This window comes from Spea bombifrons, chromosome 8 (genome assembly GCF_027358695.1).
Source record: "Spea bombifrons isolate aSpeBom1 chromosome 8, aSpeBom1.2.pri, whole genome shotgun sequence".
In the NCBI taxonomy this organism is placed as follows: Eukaryota; Metazoa; Chordata; class Amphibia; order Anura; family Pelobatidae; genus Spea; species Spea bombifrons.
Window position 1 is genome coordinate 41,573,352 of NC_071094.1, and position 19,697 is coordinate 41,593,048.

Genomic DNA, 19,697 nt, shown 5'->3' on the forward strand with positions numbered 1-19,697 from the left:
ATCAGAACAGGCAGACAGCCAATGGTCGCGCAGGTGTGGACAGACGGAACCAATCGGAAGCCAGAGAGGCTTCTCCGCTCTACCCAATCAGGAATTGGTTCCTGCCAACCATACGCTAAACAGCCACTCATTGAGGAGGTTACTCGGTTGACATATTCTCACAGCGGAGCCAATTACAACAGTGCTTGCGTGATAACTGGCAGGTTGTCCGTGCTTAGGGGCGGGGTTTGGATGGATACGGATGTATATAATGTACAGTTGTTAGCGGGACCATAGGAAGGATAATACTATATATCAGAGAGCGGTGGCTTGCAACAATAAATAATAATAATATTAAATTATATAATAAACATTAGTTGTGTGATATTACCAATACAGCTGTACACAACTCTGCACAGTAAAACAGGCTGTACATATTCTGTACATATTATTTATATAGCGCAATGTGGTACAACGGGTGAACAGGACATAATAAGAAGTGGGAACTCGCTGGGTTACTCCCGGGGACTCCGGGTTACCACCGCAAAACTCTGGGCAGCGGGAGCAGAGCCTCACTCCCTATTTCCCCGTTTAAGAACTGTGGGTCCAGCAGAACTTCCTGCTCGCATCCCGCAAGGGAGGGCTCCGGGTAGATCAGGTACATAGAACTCTTAAATGATGCACCCGAAGCATCACCAACAGGGCAATTAACCCTCAACGGCGCCTTCCTTTCCCCTCTACATGTCCTGTTTCGGATCTTAGAAAGTGTCTTGAACATACTGCGCATGTGCGAATCTGGTGCCCTCCTCTGTGCGATTATGTTATGGAGTGAATAAACGCGAGGTGCAATTAAAAAATAAGTGATATAACAGAATCCTTGTTCACGTGCGATAAGTGATCACGGAAGTCCTTAGCAGCCCATGTCAGGTTTTCTTGGTCACATAAGGCATGTCGCTTCCGTGTGCCTCAGGGGCATTCATAATTCTCATTATACAGACTCAGGAATCCTCAGATGAAAAAAATACCCCATCTGGGGCTTCTGGCACATTTATTGGGACACCTGCTTAGTAACTATGAAATGTTTACATACTTTTTTTTACATAAGGAAAAACAGGGCAGAGTTGGTCGCCGAATGGTTTTATCTTCCGTCAAGTTCCATGTTTTTCAGTCCTGAGCCCCAAGGAAGGAACGCATTGGGAGCGTATACCCTGAGACTCTGTAAACCATCGTGAGGACCATCATGAAGGTTCAATGTAGTGACTGACCAAATGGCTCTAATACCGGCCCTCATGGAAACCTTCAGTTTTCGTTATTTAGAGATACACTTAATTGAGTCACCTGCATTCAAGCAGGGATATCATCCATAACATTCTGGTAGCAAAAGCACCAATTGTGAGTTTTATATATGATCACAGCGGTGAAGGAGGCAGCTAAAGACTGTGTGACCCTGAAAATCTGCCCCTTCACCCTGAGATTGGGGCAAAAACCCTGAGAGTTCCCAGGTGTCCCCATACCAAATGACACCCCAGTCAAAATGCTGAAACTGGCCGTGGAGGTGTATGAATGTGGGAGTGAATGAATGTGGAATGATCTGCATGTGGAATGTTGCCTGATTGACACCGGTAAAGTGAATGTGTCTCATTTATAAATACATTCTGAAGAATGGAGATCAGTGAAGAATAAACACTATCGGTTTATTATGTAAATGCAGATTTATAGCTTTATTGTAATGCATTTGGGTGCCTTTATGTAATAAGGTGTGCTCATATGACCTGTGTCTCCACTCACAATGTTTTATAACATGGTAATGAGTATGACACGCTGTTGAGTGCATGATGCGTGTCACTTTGGTGGAGCATGGACCTTCCCGTCAGGTTTTATTGGTCGCTTAACCTGTTGAATGCCAGCATGCGTGAAAGTTTTTTGTAAAGTTTTTACATGGAAGCCTGTAAGTTTGATAATCACGTTTAGATAACAGGCGATATATTTTCTTTCTTCTTGCTGTCATTAAAGTATAATCAGCTTCCTCTGACAGATATTGATTACATAGTGACCTTTGTTAGAAATGTTCCAGTCACCCTGCAGTTTTGGGTTGGGCAGGCACTGGTCTTCAGACGCCATTTCTACCGTGTTTAACCCCTGCAACCCTGGTTCTATAATCAGGATTCTTTAGTGGCAGTGCCACTATCACTGTGTACCAAAGCTTGGGGAGACTACTGATGGGGCTCCTCCTATGCCACAGGGGCCAACATGTCACCGATGCCCGGCACAGCAAAGTACAGCTCCTCTTTGAACGTCAAAATTCCAAGCCCCCCTTTTTTTTGGACCATACAAACATGAAATTAAGTAGATAAGACCCATCCAGGCCATCTAGTCTGCCTGGTTTTCCTGCTGCAAAGACCTTAATCAGTCGTTGGTCTCGACTTAGATTAAGGAGCTGTATGCCTATACCATGCATGTTTAAATTCCCTTACTGTAGTACCCTCTACCACTTCTGCTGGGAGGCTGTTCCACTTATCTACCACACGCTCAGTAAAGTAAAACTCCCTTACATTAATCTGACTTTCTAGATTGTAGTTTATAACCTCTTGTTCTAATGTTTCCCCTCCTTTGAAATAGTATGGATTGTGTATAAGATAATATGTAATGAAAAACCAACTACTTCTGTAAATGTGGAACTTAATTAGACAAATAGCTATCAACAATGTTGCAAACCAAAATTGCAAATGGATACAAAACAAATAATAAAATAAACAAACCTATACAGAAGGAAACAAAAAGGTATATTGTTACATGTTAAAGGGACACTCCGGCCGTCATATGTATTAAAGTGAGATGTCACTTATTTGGCATGAATGCATTTGGCGGCCCCCCAGCTTTTGTCGGCGCAGGAGACGGGCGCTTGGAATCACATGTTCAATGAGCACTAGTTTTTGCACGTTTGGATTTTTTAATTGAGTCGCTCATGTAGTTTGACGCTAGAAATGCCGTTTTTGGTGGTAGGCAGAAGAGCCGCTCTCTCCCTGGTATCCGTCTTGCAGGGGGGGCCAAGCATACATGGGAACTTTCTGGGTCTGGCTACCCGGAGCCCCCTCTCCTTGGACTGCAAGCAGGAGTCCCGCTGGTATTAGAGGGTGGTCTTGCTGAAGTTGAAGGTGGTCCCGCTGATCTCCCAAGACACACGCTATTGTTGGAGGGGAAACAGTACATATTAAAGCACTCATTAAAGTACTCATAAACTCTTTATACATCATCAACGGAACTTGAGTTATTTTAGTAATCAATAGTCATCGGGTCCTGTAAATTCCTACAGAGGTGTGGTTTATGAGATGGAAAGGTTTCTGAAATATCTTACTCTGCAACTTCTCGTCTTACGGACGTTAAATAGTTTGATAGACGTACTAGGGCAAGGAGAACAAAGACTAGCCCTGCGAAAAAATTACAGAAAAAAGTCATCATGTCAAACAAGCTCACAGGTGAACAAACCTAACTGGAATATCGCAGAAAACAGTGCATGAGCATGAGCTGACCCCGAGGGTGTTCAAATACTCAACATATTATGGCCCATCCGAAAAAAATGTCTGTTTTAAGAGAATTGCTAATGGTGGCAGGCACGTGCTTCTACTACACAATAGATATTCTGATTGAAGTCACCTGTGTTTAAGCAGGGATTTTGCCTGTTATACAGAAATGAGAAAAAAAAAACCACCAACTCCAGTGCTTTAAATGAGAGCAGAATGTGAAGACTACGTGACCCTGCAAATTGGCCCATTCCACCCAAGACTGGGGTAAAAACCTCTAAGAACCACGAGTAAAACTGGTGACACATAAATTGCCTTCCACAGAACACGTAGTCAATGGAGTGCTTGCTTCGTGTAAGAAGATTGTCCGAATTTTGCGTCTGTTGGTGATTGGCTGCAAGGTTTGCACAAATGCGTCATGAAGTCACCTCGAATTTTTGCCAACACAACCCTCTGCTACAAGTCCGTAGACCTTTGAAATGTTGGGAAAGAGGTTTTTTTATGTTCCTTCTATGCAGCAGGTGACCGAACAGGTTGAACCTGTGACAGTTTACAGGGCGTGACATTTCGGCGGAGAGTATCCCATCGGTTTGAAGGGGTAACAGGTTCTACCTGTCGTCACATGAGTATCTTATCTGGGTATTTACTGTTGACGAAGGGCGTAGTCCATGCGGTGAGATAGGTCCTCCCCGTATACTGTCATACACCTTACCAGTTTACTTTCCTCTTTTCTGGTCTTCATTCAGACCAAGTCTCTCATTGCAAGCAGAGCTCCCAACCCTACAGAAGACTGCAGGTGACGTACCTATACATTATTACGTAAACCTTACTACCTCTACGCCGTAATGATGGCCGCTCCAGAGACGCGGGCTTCCTTATGAACATTGCGCCTCGGAACCTTTACGATTAGGATAATAGATTCAGATCAATTCCATGATTTGTACGTTATAATATCCGTAGTTTCAATCTTTTTGTGAATATTCACAGCGTACATCAGTAAATGTATTTTATTTGTTAATTTAATGGGATTTTATATATTTAATTATATATATATATATATGGAGGAAGCCATGGAGGGTCAGAGATTTGGATATATTGTAGAGTAAGGAAGATTTACTTGACAGAGAGGGTGGTAGATAATTGGAACAGCCTCCCAGAAGAAGTGGTAGATGCTAATACAGTGAGAGAATTTAAACATGCATGGCAAAGGCACCCGAGACGAGACCAAGGACTGAATACAGTCTTGAGTTTTCTATATAAGGAAAAATTGGCAGACTAAAAAGGCTGTCAAATTCTATTATGGACATTCTACTGGTTGCTATGGTGATTAGGCTAATTTTTATACTTTATACCCAAATCGCTTTTACGGATAACCCCCATTGTAGTGAAACCATAAGGAAGAGGAGATGCGTTTCTGTATGCGGATGATTCAATTAATGTCCGTCAGTCCCCAAGGAAGCCATATATGTACACCGTATAGAAACCAATTTGACATTACCATGGCATCGTGCTAATCCAACGGGGAACGACGCTCATTTCACATTATCTTGTTGTTTTCGCAGGGGACGCTGTCCGGCTTTCTTGCAGGAGCATCATGGGTAATAAAGTTGTAAGGGGTAACTTTGAGTGGGTTTATACTGACCAACCCCATTCGGACCGGAGGAAAGAGATATTGGGTGAGTATTACCTGAAATCTATGGAATTACTAGAGAAGTGCTTTTTGTAATATTACCCCACTTAGTTGAGTACAGCCATTTTACCTTTAAAGTCTGATTTTGCGAACAGTGACATCACATTCAAATCTGGTTGTACGAAGTATGTAAGTGTTTTTGTTGCAATTGGTCACATCTCCCAAGTGTCCCTCATTAGGAGCGATAGTCCCTTTCTAGCACCCAAATCATCTTTTCCTCCATTGCATGCCCCTCACGATAACGTGCGTCCAAATAAGTTAAACAGTGTAGGCAAAATATATGAATTTCTTCTGAATTGTATAAATAGCTATAAGTAGGTCACAAAGTTACATAAATAGTCTTTGTAAAGCCCCGCTCCCTAGCCACGCCCCTGGCCACACCTCTTTAAAATATATATGCCCCTCTTTGGCCAACTGAAATATTGGGATGTATGAAAGGTCCATTTATGTGGCTGTAGGGCCTTGCCAGTTACTTAACGTATTAACGTGTGATAAACTAATAAAATAATTATGGGCTATGGGCCTTTACAGCAAAAGTTGGACAGCATTTTATAAATATATATATTTATCGTAAATTAGATAATAATTACTAAGACCAGTTTGCTGGAAGCAGCCACTCCCATTTAGTTTTAAATTAATATTTTACTACTTGGGATACAATTTCCTTGCAAAAAGGTGTATAAAAAAACAACAACATCCATGATGGAACATAAAAAGTTGTTTTTACCAGAAAAAATGAAATGAATAGCTAATCTATGGTTTTAATAATCAAAATGTGTTTTGGGAAAACAAAGTCTGCATAGATATGGAAACAGTAGCATCTTTGTCGTGTAACATGAGTAACAAGGTGTGTTATCAGTTACAGGTGGTTGCCAAGGTATGGCAGACATCTTCACTTAACTGAGACTGACAGGCTTTATGGTTGCCGTGGGACACAGATCCCGCCCCTCTACTTACACAACACACTACGATACCCATAATTCCCTTTCCCAGCCACTGGATACACCCGGCCGCACGTTACATCAACAGACAAGTGACATCAGAAATAAACTTACCTGTCATTACCTGATTGTAGATGCCTTTAAACATCATTTAAAGAAAAAATAGGTCACCCTAATGTAAAGCCTCCGACCCTCCCATAATGTGAATGTGTAACGGTCGTTTCAATGGGACTTTCCTGAGCACATGATGACAGTTGACAGCTATATATATCCTTACCAAATTGTGGCATGTTATGTAGTGTGATGTCATTTTTTATTGTATATTGCCCTTTAACCACATAATACCTGGTTGCGTCCAAGTGGTTTGGGGCATCAGTGGAAACACCTTGCAGATGTCTAGTCTTAGAGACTATCCCAACCAAAGCATGATCATTATGCTTGTTGAGCCTCCTGACCTCTTTGCTTGAACCATCTCATTATTTAAGGGAGATTCAAATTATGTCCACAAATGCCACCTTGATTGTATTACCCATGTCACTCTGTGGGTATAGGACAGACCCTACGTCCGTCTTTTAAAAGTAAGAAATTCTGTGTGGACATCATGATCCCATATAGAATAAAGTCATCACGCCAGGATTCTGTTGCGCCAGAACATTATATCTTTTGATTGTGAGAAGTTTGGAGAAATGTCTCCATCTGTCTGTTAACACTCACAATGATCATTATATTTCACCTTCTTCTTTCAGCAAAATACCCTGAGATAAAGAACTTGATGGGACCCGACCCACAACTCAAGTGGATTGTCTCGCTCATGGTTGTTGTCCAGATTATATCCTGCTTTCTTGTCCGTGACCTGCCTTGGAAGTGGCTTTTCTTCTGCTCCTATGTTTTTGGGGGAGTGATCAACCATTCACTGACTCTTGCAATCCATGACATTTCTCATAATGTTGCATTTGGCACCAAGTGCGCACGGTGGAACCGCTTTTTTGGGATGTTTGCTAACCTTCCCATAGCAATGCCGTACTCTACGTCATTCAAAAAGTACCATATTGACCATCATCGGTACCTTGGTGGAGATGGATTGGATGTGGACATTCCTACAGACTTTGAAGGAAGGTTTTTCTGCACTCCGCTACGCAAGGTTCTGTGGATCGTCCTTCAACCACTTCTTTATGTCCTGCGTCCACTTTATGTTAATCCAAAGCCTATCACCCATCTTGAGGTGATCAATGCCTTAGTTCAGTTTTCCTTTGACCTGGCCATTTACTCTTTGTGGGGCTTGAAACCTGTGGTCTACCTGCTGGCCGGGTCCATCTTGTCTATGGGCTTCCATCCAATTTCAGGGCACTTCATAGCTGAGCACTACATGTTTTCGAAGGGTTATGAAACCTACTCCTACTATGGACCATTGAACATGTTAACTTTCAATGTTGGTTACCACATGGAACATCACGACTTTCCAAGCATACCAGGCAGCAAGCTTCCTTTGGTAAGATAACTTACCCCTTCTTTTTGAGTTTGCCTGTCTCCTGCTCAGCTTATTGTGGGTCTTTGTTGTGTGTTTTTTTTTTTCTTTTGGTGTCCATCTCTTCCTATCTCCCAGATATTTTTTCATCTCTTTTTAAAGCATCTACATCTTTCTTTGGAAAATAAGTGGCAGAGCAAGCGTGTATTCCATTTTCTGTCCTGAAGTTGTCTCCCTTCTCCACCCTCGGCTTCCCGATTCACCAAGGTTGAAGTTTGGAGGCATTGTTACATGTGCCTTTTTTTGGTGTGCTACTGATGGGTCCAGGGCAGAGCCTGGAATTCACTATCCTTTATAGGGAAGAATCCCCATATTGCACTTGCAAATTGTGGTACCATTTTAATAGACTGACCCATTGATACCCATTCAGCCCCATTGCTGCACACTTGTACTGACCATTCTTCAACACACTGACACAAACTCAAACACACTGATCACTTTCATCCAAACTGATCCAAACACACTGATCACTTTCATCCAAATGGATCCAAACACACTGATCACTCTTGTGTTATGTAACTAGCCTTCTGGGTATTGATGGGAGAGTGATCAGAGACTGTGGAACACTCTCCCATCAATACCAGGCGCTTGCAGACTCAGGTGGACCTGTGAGAGGAATCAGAGCCATAATTCTGCAACTTCACAAGCTGGAAGCCGGCTGTTTTATTGTCGGCTAAACTATTGGGCTTTGAAGTAAATTATGGTGTTTGCAAAGCCAGTTTCTCTGTTGAGTTTCCAGTATATCTTCTGGCTCTTACTCAACATCCATGTTCCTAAACTAACATACAACTAAAGCCAGCACTTTCCATAGTCTGGATAACTTCCAACACCTCGGGCCAGCCTTTAGAATTGTTCTATTTATTAATTACCCTTGTAATTGTGTGTAGAAAAATGCATTGGGAGTTATAAAAAGGGATTCTGTTGCAAAGTTGGATGACGACTCCATCAGTAGCTCTGGTGGTAGGAACGCTTTCCAAACTCGACACAAAAATCACTTTTTACACACAACTCCCATTGTACTTGCTAAATATAATTTTTGTGCCTTGCCATTAGGAAGCTAATTAAGATAGGGCTCATGGCTGAGCAGTACATACAAACCATGGTTACTTGTTAACTAGTTTCTAATAGCAACTCGCTATGTTCCAAAGTTCGGTTCAGGCCTCAGGCAGGAGAATGAAGCCGGACTTTGAATTGTATGACCAATCCGAGCAAGGCGAGCAAACATCTACACACTGACCTACATTGTGTAATTGAGGTGGTGGTGGTAACCGGTGGATTAACCATTTTATGGGAAGGGCTGGTTAGTCCTTTATAGCTAAGTGCGCTGTTGCTTAATTCACAATGTTCCTTTTGTAACAAGTGGACCTCTTGCCGCTCTATCTCCCTCTACACCCTTTCTACTTACCTTTTCCCAAAACCCAGTATTATTAGTACACCTTCCATTATTTGTACTTGTCCAGCTTATCTGAACATCTTTCGTTCCATGCATTACTGATGCCCTTTAATTGTTCTCTGTCCATTTCACTTGTACCCATGACATAGTCCGCTAATTCCAATTAGAATGAAAGTAACTTAATCCCTGTGCAGCGAAGAACAGCTTTGTCGCTTTTAGAGTCAATAAGATACAGTCGTGTTGGCAAAACAATAATACCAGTATTTATCGGATACACCCTGGGGCAGACGCGGGTATTCCTTTGTGCAGAGAACAATTAAAGCATAAAAAGTCCCAGATTAAAAATGAAATAAATTAATATATTAAAAAAAAAATCCTTCTGACCTTTCAACAACAATAGTAACGGGAAATCATTATCTCCAAGACTCTTATGTACACAGGGCCGACCGTACTGGGTAAACATAATTACATTTCTTTTTTTTCCTTTTTTTTGTGATGTTCAACAATAAACGTTATCGTATTTTGCTAAATATTTTTGCACTTTGGACCACAATGTGTCACGCTGCCAGTGGTCCAGTAATCTTCCGATGCATGCCCTCTAGTGTTCCTACATGGAGGCACCAACCGGCAGAGTGTATACACCAAGTACATTGTTACTGGTCACAATGCAACTATTCATTTAAGGGGTTCTAATGTAGGATGTGCCAAAAATAAATAAATGGTGGACCGCAGTTCTTATAAACTTTAGGCAGCCAAACCGGCATGAGCTGCTACTTTGGCCATTCTTGATCTATGAGAAAACAAGGCAATGTTCCCAGGCTCCATTACTAAATTATTATAATTCCATAGAATAATTCCATAGATTTTTTGAAAACCACTAATCTTGTACCAAATTCATATATGCACAATCATTTCAGAGTTTATCCATGGTGGCCTCAACAGTATTTGGAGGTCCCCCATAATTCCGTTGTGTTTGTCACAGCTTTTTGCACTATTCCGGTTCTCTTTCCATCACACCTAACCATTCTTCTCTCTTCCTCTTAGGTGCGTAAGATTGCAGCGGAATACTACGACACCCTCCCGTACCACACATCATGGGGACGCGTGCTTTGGGATTTCATATTCTGCAAGAACCTGGGACCTTTCTCTCGGGTGAAGAGGGAGTGCGAACTTGCAAAGATGAACTAAAAAAATAAAAGAGAAATTCCATATTTATTTAACTCCTAACAACTTAGTGTGTGCATTCCCAGTATATGAAGATAGCATTCTAAACCTTAATATTGTATAGGTCCCTGTATATTTCTATACAAAGTAATATATGGAGATGAGCAGGAATGGAAAAGTATATTGGTAAATTCACCAAACAGCGTGTCAAATATTCACATACGTTATTACAAGTGTTTTAAGTTTCATTCCTTTGTTTCACATTTACTTTCATGATGACGTGTATCCCAGGGTACACACTGTGCTGCTGAAATTGTGTATATTTGTATACTTATTGCAACTTAACCCCTTAATGACAAAATGCATTGTTTTCAATGGGTTTAGGGACCGCCCATTGTCCTTAAGGGGTTAAATTGGATCTGTTGCTCCACAACAAAAATTACAGGAATCGATAATACAGAAATATCCTGTGTGTGTATATATATGTAAAAAAATGAAGGCCATTTGAAAGTAATTTTAGCACGTTTATTACCCAAGGAACTTCAACCGCCTTGTCATGATTGGCTACGTAATTTGTATAATGTACATGATTGAAAAAAAATTGCTAAACACTGTATTAGCCTGATTATGTGCTGCTCCTTTAAATTTAAATAGATTTTTAAATGGCCGAACCATTTGATATGATAGCCCAGACATACATATGCTCTATCGTTTAGCGGAAGGTTGTTTATTACTAATCAGTAATATTTTTGAGTATTCCCTTATGTTTCCTGCAAGAGAAGAAACCATGAAGGGATTATGTATGTACTTGAAACTTTCATTTTTAATCGTGTAATATATTCAGGCCTATGTTACAATAGTAATTCATTCACACATAGGATTGCAAAGCAGCTAACCCTTATTATGAAGTGGAAATGCACTGATGTATGGTAGTATTTTTAAACAGAAATGTCATTTTTTTTGTTTTTTTTTCTCAACAAAATAAAAACAATATTAATACAATAAATATAAATAAAATCAGTTGTGGAAAGACTGTTTTTTTTCTAGCCTAAACAAGCTTCCTAAGTAACCAAAAAAATTATTTGATATGATATTCATGAAATGACTACTAAAAATTTACAACATTGTGATTATAATTATTAAATACATTAACAAAATGTTTCAGTGTGTTGCCTGTTAAATTAATGTGAAGCACAAACCGGTAAACAAAGGCGGAGCATCAGGTCTGGAAGTATGACATCATAACTGTGTGATTTCTACAAAATACCATGGATCCCCACTTTCCTTGAGATTCAGACTTTTATTAGATTTTTCTGTGACAGTTTCTTATTCTGTTGAATTGTTTAACACACAGGAGTATAAAACTACCGGTATTTGTAAATGTATATCTTTTTTTCACGGCTGTAAATGACATAAGCAACTGTGTATGCTGATTCATTCTAAAGTCAATACTTGACAAAACTGAAACATGGCCATATTCAAATTATTTTGCGTACTTTAACAGTTTCACGTCAATTTGCATGAAATCCTCCGTTTACGGTTTATACTGTTGAAGCTAGAATAAACCTATCCAAATCTGCAATTATTAATGGTTCCATTACTTCCCGATAGAATATACATATATCTCAAGTGGCCATACCGTGCCGGTTAAAAATATTGATTTTTCCATTTGATGATGGCCTTTTTTTTCTTTCTGAATAGTCCATATGCACTTAAATGCCATCTTATATTTTAGTGCTGCATGCAAACGGATAGCGGGATTGATCAGTATTATCTCTATACATCCGCTCTGCTTTCCTGCATGCTTTACGGTGAATATTTTCCATCCCTTAATCCGTTTTCAGAACATTTCCTCCTTTTGCTGCTTTCATTCCAGGCCAACGTGATAAAATACTGGATTATGGCGCATTTAATAATGTATTTTATTTACACTATTTAATTTTCATACTGTTTCTGCTGTTTCTTTACATATTATTGTTACTTTTATGGCTGTAGAACCATGCGATACCCTCATACCCAGCAGCCATTCTGAACTGCTAGAAAAGAGGGGCGTCAGGGGAGGAAAAAAGGGACAGAGGGGTCAGGGTCCCTTCTAAACAGGGGGGGTATGTGGGAAATATCCCTCCCTTTTTATATTTCATAACATAAATACAGATTGGTCCTCTTTACTTTACTCGGCTCATCATAATCTGCCGATCTAGTTTCGCCAGATCCTTTGAATGTACGGACTGTAAGATGCGCTACGGAAATTGTTGGCGCTATATAAATAAAAGATAATAATATAGATGTATTAACCCATGATAAAATGGAGTCTTTAATTCAAGGTGATATGCTTTATTTAACCAACATAAACAAATGTACAGTTACACAAGCTTACGGTGCCTCTGAGGTCTCTTCTTGTCATTTCTTTTTTTTTTTTTTTTTATCAAAAAAGAGCCCACTGAGGTCCCGAAAACTCATGTCATTTTATAACTACGTGAACTTCTCTAATCTTTCATATGAGATAGACCCGAGTTGAAGCGAAGTTGTAACTTATTATTTATTTTGGAAGTAAACAGGATTCATTACATTCCTCTAGTACATATTACAGGCGTCGTTAAGAACGCAAAAGCTGTAGTTAAGGAAATGAGCTATAAACACTCGAGACACACACCGGACATTTAGTGTTTCTAAAACTGTCCTGACTAGTAAGCCCAGAGAAATAAAGCATCGATATATATATATTTCGGTATTTACGGCAAGACGCCCGTATATTTCTTTAACAAAACCAGTGCAGTAGAGAATGAGGTTTAGGCCTCTGTTTGGTGTTGTGTTTAGAACGTGGGTGAGAGAGGGACACGCTTCGGCTATATTTGATTACGTCACTTGCTTTAGCGTCACGTGGTCACGTCTACTTCCGGAAAAGTGGGTCATGGACGCGGACGGGTCGTACGAGCCGGGTTTTGTAGGGATTCGCTTCTGCCAGGAATGGTGAGGAGACGTGGGGCACAGTTAGTGCCATCCATAGGGAATATAAATATATTTATCGTTATGTAAAGGTCACATGCCATGGAGAGCGGTAGTCACTGGGCTGTAGCCAATGGCAACAGGCGTTGCGTTAGAGTGTGTGAGTGTGTATTTATATATATATATATATATATATATATTAGTGGTTTGGTCTCTTGAGTTTTGGTAATTGATGATTTTTTTATATATATATTTTTTTTGTTTTGCAGCAACAATATGTTGTATCCCAAAGAAGACAAAGAGAATCGGATTCTCCTCTATGCGGTAAAATATGATCTAGCATTATATATACGTCAAGTTGGTTAATGGGAGATATATATGTATATGTGTGTGTGTATATATATATATATATATATATATATATATATATATATATATATATATATATATATATATATGTGTGTGTGTGTGTGAGCAGAATAAGAACAGCAGCCAATGGAATGATCAAATCAGGTGTGAGTTTTGAGAGTTAGAATCTAAGCTCTAATGTAGGATGTTTAACTTTACTGAGAGGGTGGTAGATAAGTGGAACAGCTTCCCAGCAGCAGTTGTGTTGAGGGTAACACAGCAAAACATGCATGCTGTAGGCATATGGCCTCTGGATCTAAAATGAGACCAAGGAGTGAGTTTGAGTCTTGTCAAACATTCTTTATTCTTCTTGGTCTTTGATGGGGTTTTCTGACACTGGAATGAAAGCCAGACCTGAGTGATCATCCCTTTAAACATCAATATTCTTTTTTTTTTTTTTTCTTCTTCCTAGTGTCGAAATTGTGACTACCAACAAGAGGCAGACAACAGCTGTATATATGTCAATAAGATAACACATGAAGTGGAGTAAGTGCTTAACGCTTTTATGCTGTGGAGATTCATTATATACAGAGACTGTCATTGTAGAGACAATTTTGTAATTGTGCCCATATATTTACACAGCATGGAGTATATTTATTCCTACCAACTTTATGCTATCCTTCTCAATCACAGTTTCAGTTGTAGTTCCATAGTAGCTGAAAATTTATACAGTTTATTTCAAGCGTGTCGGTGTTGTTGCAAAGACTTACTCACGTCTCTGATGTCATTAAGTTTGTGTTCTATTTTCATCGTTGTTTTGCAGTGAGCTGACTCAGATCATCGCTGATGTGTCTCAGGACCCCACGCTGCCGCGTACAGAGGATCATCCGTGTTCCAAGTGAGTTAGACTGTAACACCGGCGTCTTTGCATCGCTTTCTCACTAACCTTTCGTTCTCTCTCTGTCAGGATTTTATCTAATAAACAGATTTTTGTCTTCCAGATGTGGACACAAAGAAGCAGTATTCTTCCAGTCTCACAGTGCACGTGCTGAGGTATGATGTACTTTTTATGTTGGATCACATCTTTGTATTCGCTTTTTTAAATTTCCGGTGGAATCTAGATGGTAAAACAGCAATGTTTGAACCTGCTGTCAGTATCGATCAAAACAGATTTTTCTCACTTTCCTTTGGCAAAATTCTGTGTTTTCATAATTTACACCTAATACCTGTTTTTCAGCTAATATATATTTTTTTTCCCTTTCAGGATGCCATGAGATTGTATTATGTTTGTACAGCACCTCATTGTGGTCATCGCTGGACAGAATGACGGCCCTCTGTAGCTATCTTGTCTGTTCTTAGAAATTTTATGGTCTGTTTGAATAAATATTTTTTTATTTCAATTTTAAAAGAACAGTTTGTCTCATTTTATGTTGTGTCCAACAAATCAAAGAGTAGACTTGGATAGTGGGACTGAAGTCTTACATGATGTGCGGCGCTTAGGGAACAGAAGGGCTTTCAATTGTCTATATCATCTTGAATAATTAGTATTTGAAGGATATCGTGGCGTTGGATGTAGCAAGACTCCAATTTCTGCCCTCATAACTCCGGCCCCCCGTTTTCTGAGATGCTTGGAGAGAACAGGGCTACTGGGGTGGACCTCAATGACATGCAGGGTGTAAGTGTCTGCATTTGGGGATGTAAAGCCACAGTCCTCGCACACGTAGATCTTGGAGCGGCGTTGGCGGTAAGCATAACTCTGCAGAACTCCGTGGATCTTGCGTAGATGGGATTCCAGGGAGCAACGCTGTGTAAAGGACTTGTCACAGGCTGGACATTTGTAGGGACGTATCCCTGTAGGGTACAAAAGGTTTGAAAATAAAAAAAAAATAAAAAGAAAACTAGGATGGAGGGAAATAAAAAAAAAACAAACAAACAAACAAACAAACTATAGTCACAGTCCCCCTTGTGTCTTGTCACCTGTGTGAGTTCTCATGTGACGCTTGAGATCAAAGGTGTCATTGAAGCCTTTCCCACAGCAAGGACACCGGTGTCTCTTCTGTATGCTGTGGCACTTTAGATGTCGTGTCAGCATACGCTGTAGCGGAAAGGATTTGCGGCAGGCACGGCAAGAAAATGGACCCTGCAAGATGGAAGAGGCAGAGGGTATGGAAAAGAAGGCATAGCTTACGTTCCAGCAATGAAGGGGATGAGCACTTGACATCTCTGCAACATAGAAGCCGTATAAAGGGTGCTTAGGGCAGAGTGGTTTATGGTACCCTGGCATGCATTTTATCATGGACTGATAGCTTAGTAAATGTGATGAATGGAGCTTAATCCCACAACAGAAATAAAACATAACTTTTAGTTGTAAATCAGAAATGGGTAAGAAATCTTATCACAATAGTTGTTCTCTTGTATAATGGGAAACCGTGTTGTATATTTTCTCATTAGAATGTTGACTTGTATGTGTTCTCTAGAATTCTGACCTGGAGTTTTAACCTCCGTTATATCACGTGTTGGGATAGCTCTCCTACCTTATATTTTTAGATTAAAAAAATAGGTTGTGCTTTACCATAGTTTTCTTCCTGTTTGTATTCTATCAATGACTCCAGTTACCTGCTTCTGTCTGTTCCTTACCATCCACTCTCTGTAGTGTGTACTTACCTCAGGTACTACATCAGTGGGTCCTGCTCCCCCAGGTGATGTGGCCCAAAAGACATAGTCTGCAGGAACAGAACTTGGTTATTTTAATGTTATGAACATCCCATTTCATAACCATGGGATTAATATAGAGTTGTCTTACACCCCCCCCCCACACACACAAACTATATGACCAAAAGTGTATCTCAAACCCAAGTGCATTCTGCCCAAACTGTACCGTATTAGGTGTAAAGGCTAGAAAATGGGGCAATTACCCCCTGGGCTGCTCTGATTTAAAGTTTTTGGACCAATGCCAGCAGCCTTTTTGTGTGTTTTGCTTGCTTTAACACATTTCGCCACAGGGGAATACAGAATAATAGAGGCTTTAGGTAGCATTCATACAAAACTGTGTCTTTTCAATGCAGGAATACATGGTTGCCAACACTCAAAAAAGATTTCCAGGGGCACTTTTGCAACACAGCTATCACTTACTTAAAAATAAAAGGGCTGGCTTGGAGCTTTTGATTTTTGTATGCTTACATTATTTTCTTTTAGGTAATTTAGAGTGCTGGCTTTTGCCATAATGTCTTACCTCATTATAGCCCTAATCATTTTCACACACAGTCTGTTTTCATGTTTGTTTCTTCCAATAACACATTTTGCATTTAGATCTTGCTCCCTTTCATCTCTATAGAGGTACGCTTTAATATTTTCCCTCCCCCCCCCCAAATACCATTTCAAATAAAACATTATGAATGCTTTTTGCCCACAAATACAAAGTTACTGCCGGTGGTAAGTTCACGTCAGCCATTACTGCAGTCAAAAAAAAACAAAAAAAACAATACCTTTTGTAGCAGATGGAACTTCATACCTGGGATATACAGGTCCCCTCTTTCTGCATCTATAAGATGCCCCCAACTGGAGATCCTTGTGATGGATCGACGTCGTTTTACCAAGAATGAACGTGGCATATTGTTTAAAGACGTTAGGTAGTGGAATAATAAATATATAATTTATGATGTATCTAATCTGTGTTCTGATAACTCTGTAGAGCCTGAAGACAAATTTTGGAGGTATTAAGTTTTGACAGTTTGATTTAAGATATTTATAGATCCTCTGTTCAAGGTCTGTAAAGCTTGGATAAGCTTGGAGTTGAGTCCAGAAACAATCACTAAGTATTAGAAGCTACATTAAAGAATGGTCCATGGAAGCTGTGTATCTTGGTGTAACCAAGACGCAATGATTGTTAGGAATTCCTCTTCCCACTGGCAAATTGAGAAGAAAATCCAAAAGTTGATTGAAAAATCCAGAAGCTCTTTCAATAATATTATCTGGGCACAGATAATAAATGAGACATAGACAATGTAAGAAGGAAAGGCCTTGAAGATGAAGAGCAATCTTGAAGGTTTGTCGAATTGACCACCTTTATATCAGCAAAGCGGAGTATTCTTCCATGATCTCCTTAGCAGTAATGACTGTAATTAGAGATCACATAGAGAGAAGAAATCTCAGCAAAGTATGGATGATCTCTTATTTGTTCCCGCTAATTTGAATGTCCCAGGATTTTGCATATAGAGCTGGTCTCTCCTTTCTTGACAAACTGAGAAAACGGGCTCTTCCTCCCCATGCAAATCCTACAGAAAGAGGTATGGGAAGGGGTTTTGTTTGCCGCTGAATGGAATTTACATTGGAATTCCCTTTATTTGTCACAACACCCGATGAACAATGATTGTATTCCCTGCATTTTACAGCATGAGGAATGGAAATGGATTATTTGGTTCGTTTATAACGTGTACCAGACAATCCTGGAATTAATGGGATAGAATTAGCTGCTGTCTATCTCTCATTTGAATGCCCCGTTGACTTGTCCGCTGCGCCTCGTTTGAATAACAAACCATGTTGGGTGAAATCCCCAGTTTGTTAACCCCTTTCTGGCCACACTAAAGTCTCAAGCTATAGATATATCCCTGCAGGTAGACCTCCTACAAACACCCCCATCTACCTTATGCATGTGAAGATTAATTTGTATTATTATTATTAATTTATACAGTGACATCATATTTTGTAGCGGTGTGCAACGGTCAAAAAGAACATAACAAGTGGTGCATTACTTTCAGGAACATCCTCCGACCCAATACTCAGAAGTTCACTTTAGGGTGCCGACATTCACTTTGGGTCAGATGCAAGAGATGTTTTTTAGGTGCAAGCGGCAGGATCTGTCGAGGGACTGAATGTGAAGGATGAAGGAAAGGTTTGAGTCACAGATGACCCCAAGACATCAGGGCTGGTTAGTGGGAGAAATGACTGTGATCTTAATGGTGCTAATATATTTGACCCCATCGCACTTACTATCTTTGAATGGTTGTGTTTACAAACTCTTGATTTTCTGTAATTGAATGTTGTACTACGCAGTTACTGTGAACATGTGGGGTGATGTGGGTGATCAAATGAGAAATGTTGTGTGACATATCTTTAATGTATCTCAAATGCACAGTGTACGGGATGTACACAATTTTCAATACAATGTCCCACTGGGAGAAGAAGGGAGAACTTTTTTTTTTTTTTTTTTTTGAAGCCCGAGGTGCGTGCTTCTTTGGTGCCGCATTCTGTGCTCCGAGGAGGCAGCAGAAGCCCAATACGAAACTGGGTCCCCACAAGAGGAACCCAGACTAATTCCTTCCCCCCCCCCATGGGAGGGTTGGATCTTGGGACTCTCCCCGAAGGGTGAGACCCCATTACCGTGGGGCACTCCCATTAGGAAGTAACCCCCTTTAGGCTTCACCACCAGAAGGTAGTGTCCGAAAACAAAAGTGCCAAATCGTAAAACAAAAGGTGAACGTGGCCTCGCATAAGGTTTGGTGACCGTGAAAATCCAAATCAAATAATTAATTGGCACACGTGATTCCACACATTGTGATGTATAAATAATAAGAATAAATAAGGGCAGGCCATTACTGACCCAGCCGAGTTCAAAAATAAGAGAAGAAGGGAGAACACCCCACTTGTCATTACTTTTCTTCTCTCTATTGAAAATGGTACATTATGTGATACAAAGTTGCATTTATTTTTTAACAAAAAACAAAAATCCAAATTCCATGTGTGAAGTGTAAAAGGTGTAAATAACAATAAATAAATAGATACTCCCCAAAGATAGCAGCTTCCAAAAAACACTCTTCCTCAAGATGCTCAACAATACAATAAGACGACCAAGGAGCGCATATACATGAGGAGAAAACAAAAACAACACTAATAGTGTAATATGTATATAAAATGGAAAATAAAAAAGTGTAAGATCCACTCACAAACTTGCTGAATAAGTCAGGCTCATCAGGGTTCAGTAGTAGCAGAATTTAATATCTTCTAAAATCTATAGGAATAGAAAAAGACCACAAATGGTGCAGTATCTAAAACAAATCTGAGGAGAGGGAGGTCTGGATGCACTTACAGTTATTACAGGCACAACTATATCATAGTGTGCAAAAGCGCAGGTGAACCAAAGTCCCAGATCCACTGTATAGAATACTCTCTCAAAGTGATATCAGCTCTCTCG

General features: G+C 40.1%; 3 protein-coding genes across 4 annotated transcripts; 2 read left to right on the plus strand and 1 right to left on the minus strand.

The window, feature by feature from the left end:
- Positions 1-4,176: 4,176 nt before the first annotated feature.
- Positions 4,177-10,262, plus strand: LOC128502770 (sphingolipid delta(4)-desaturase/C4-monooxygenase DES2-like). Its single transcript, XM_053472680.1, has 4 exons — positions 4,177-4,296; positions 5,063-5,176; positions 6,878-7,620; positions 10,094-10,262. Exons 2-4 carry the CDS (start codon positions 5,095-5,097, stop codon positions 10,235-10,237), a joined length of 969 nt encoding a protein of 322 aa, XP_053328655.1. The 5' UTR covers positions 4,177-4,296; positions 5,063-5,094; the 3' UTR covers positions 10,238-10,262.
- Positions 10,263-13,057: 2,795 nt separating this feature from the next.
- Positions 13,058-14,918, plus strand: POLR2I (RNA polymerase II subunit I). Of its 2 annotated transcripts, none has more exons than XM_053472433.1 (6): positions 13,058-13,183; positions 13,429-13,483; positions 13,980-14,053; positions 14,331-14,405; positions 14,494-14,560; positions 14,772-14,918. In XM_053472433.1, exons 1-6 carry the CDS (start codon positions 13,125-13,127, stop codon positions 14,832-14,834), a joined length of 393 nt encoding a protein of 130 aa, XP_053328408.1. In that variant the 5' UTR covers positions 13,058-13,124; the 3' UTR covers positions 14,835-14,918. The 2 variants fall into 2 exon arrangements, with proteins under 2 accessions (XP_053328408.1, XP_053328409.1); XM_053472434.1 differs by having other exon boundaries at positions 13,095-13,183; positions 14,509-14,560.
- Positions 14,919-15,022: 104 nt separating this feature from the next.
- OVOL3 (ovo like zinc finger 3) lies at positions 15,023-17,410 on the minus strand. Its single transcript, XM_053472435.1, has 4 exons — positions 17,019-17,410; positions 16,550-16,559; positions 15,485-15,690; positions 15,023-15,358 (listed from the first exon to the last, which is right to left on the minus strand). Exons 1-4 carry the CDS (start codon positions 17,116-17,118, stop codon positions 15,036-15,038), a joined length of 639 nt encoding a protein of 212 aa, XP_053328410.1. The 5' UTR covers positions 17,119-17,410; the 3' UTR covers positions 15,023-15,035.
- Between the last annotated feature and the right edge of the window lie 2,287 nt (positions 17,411-19,697).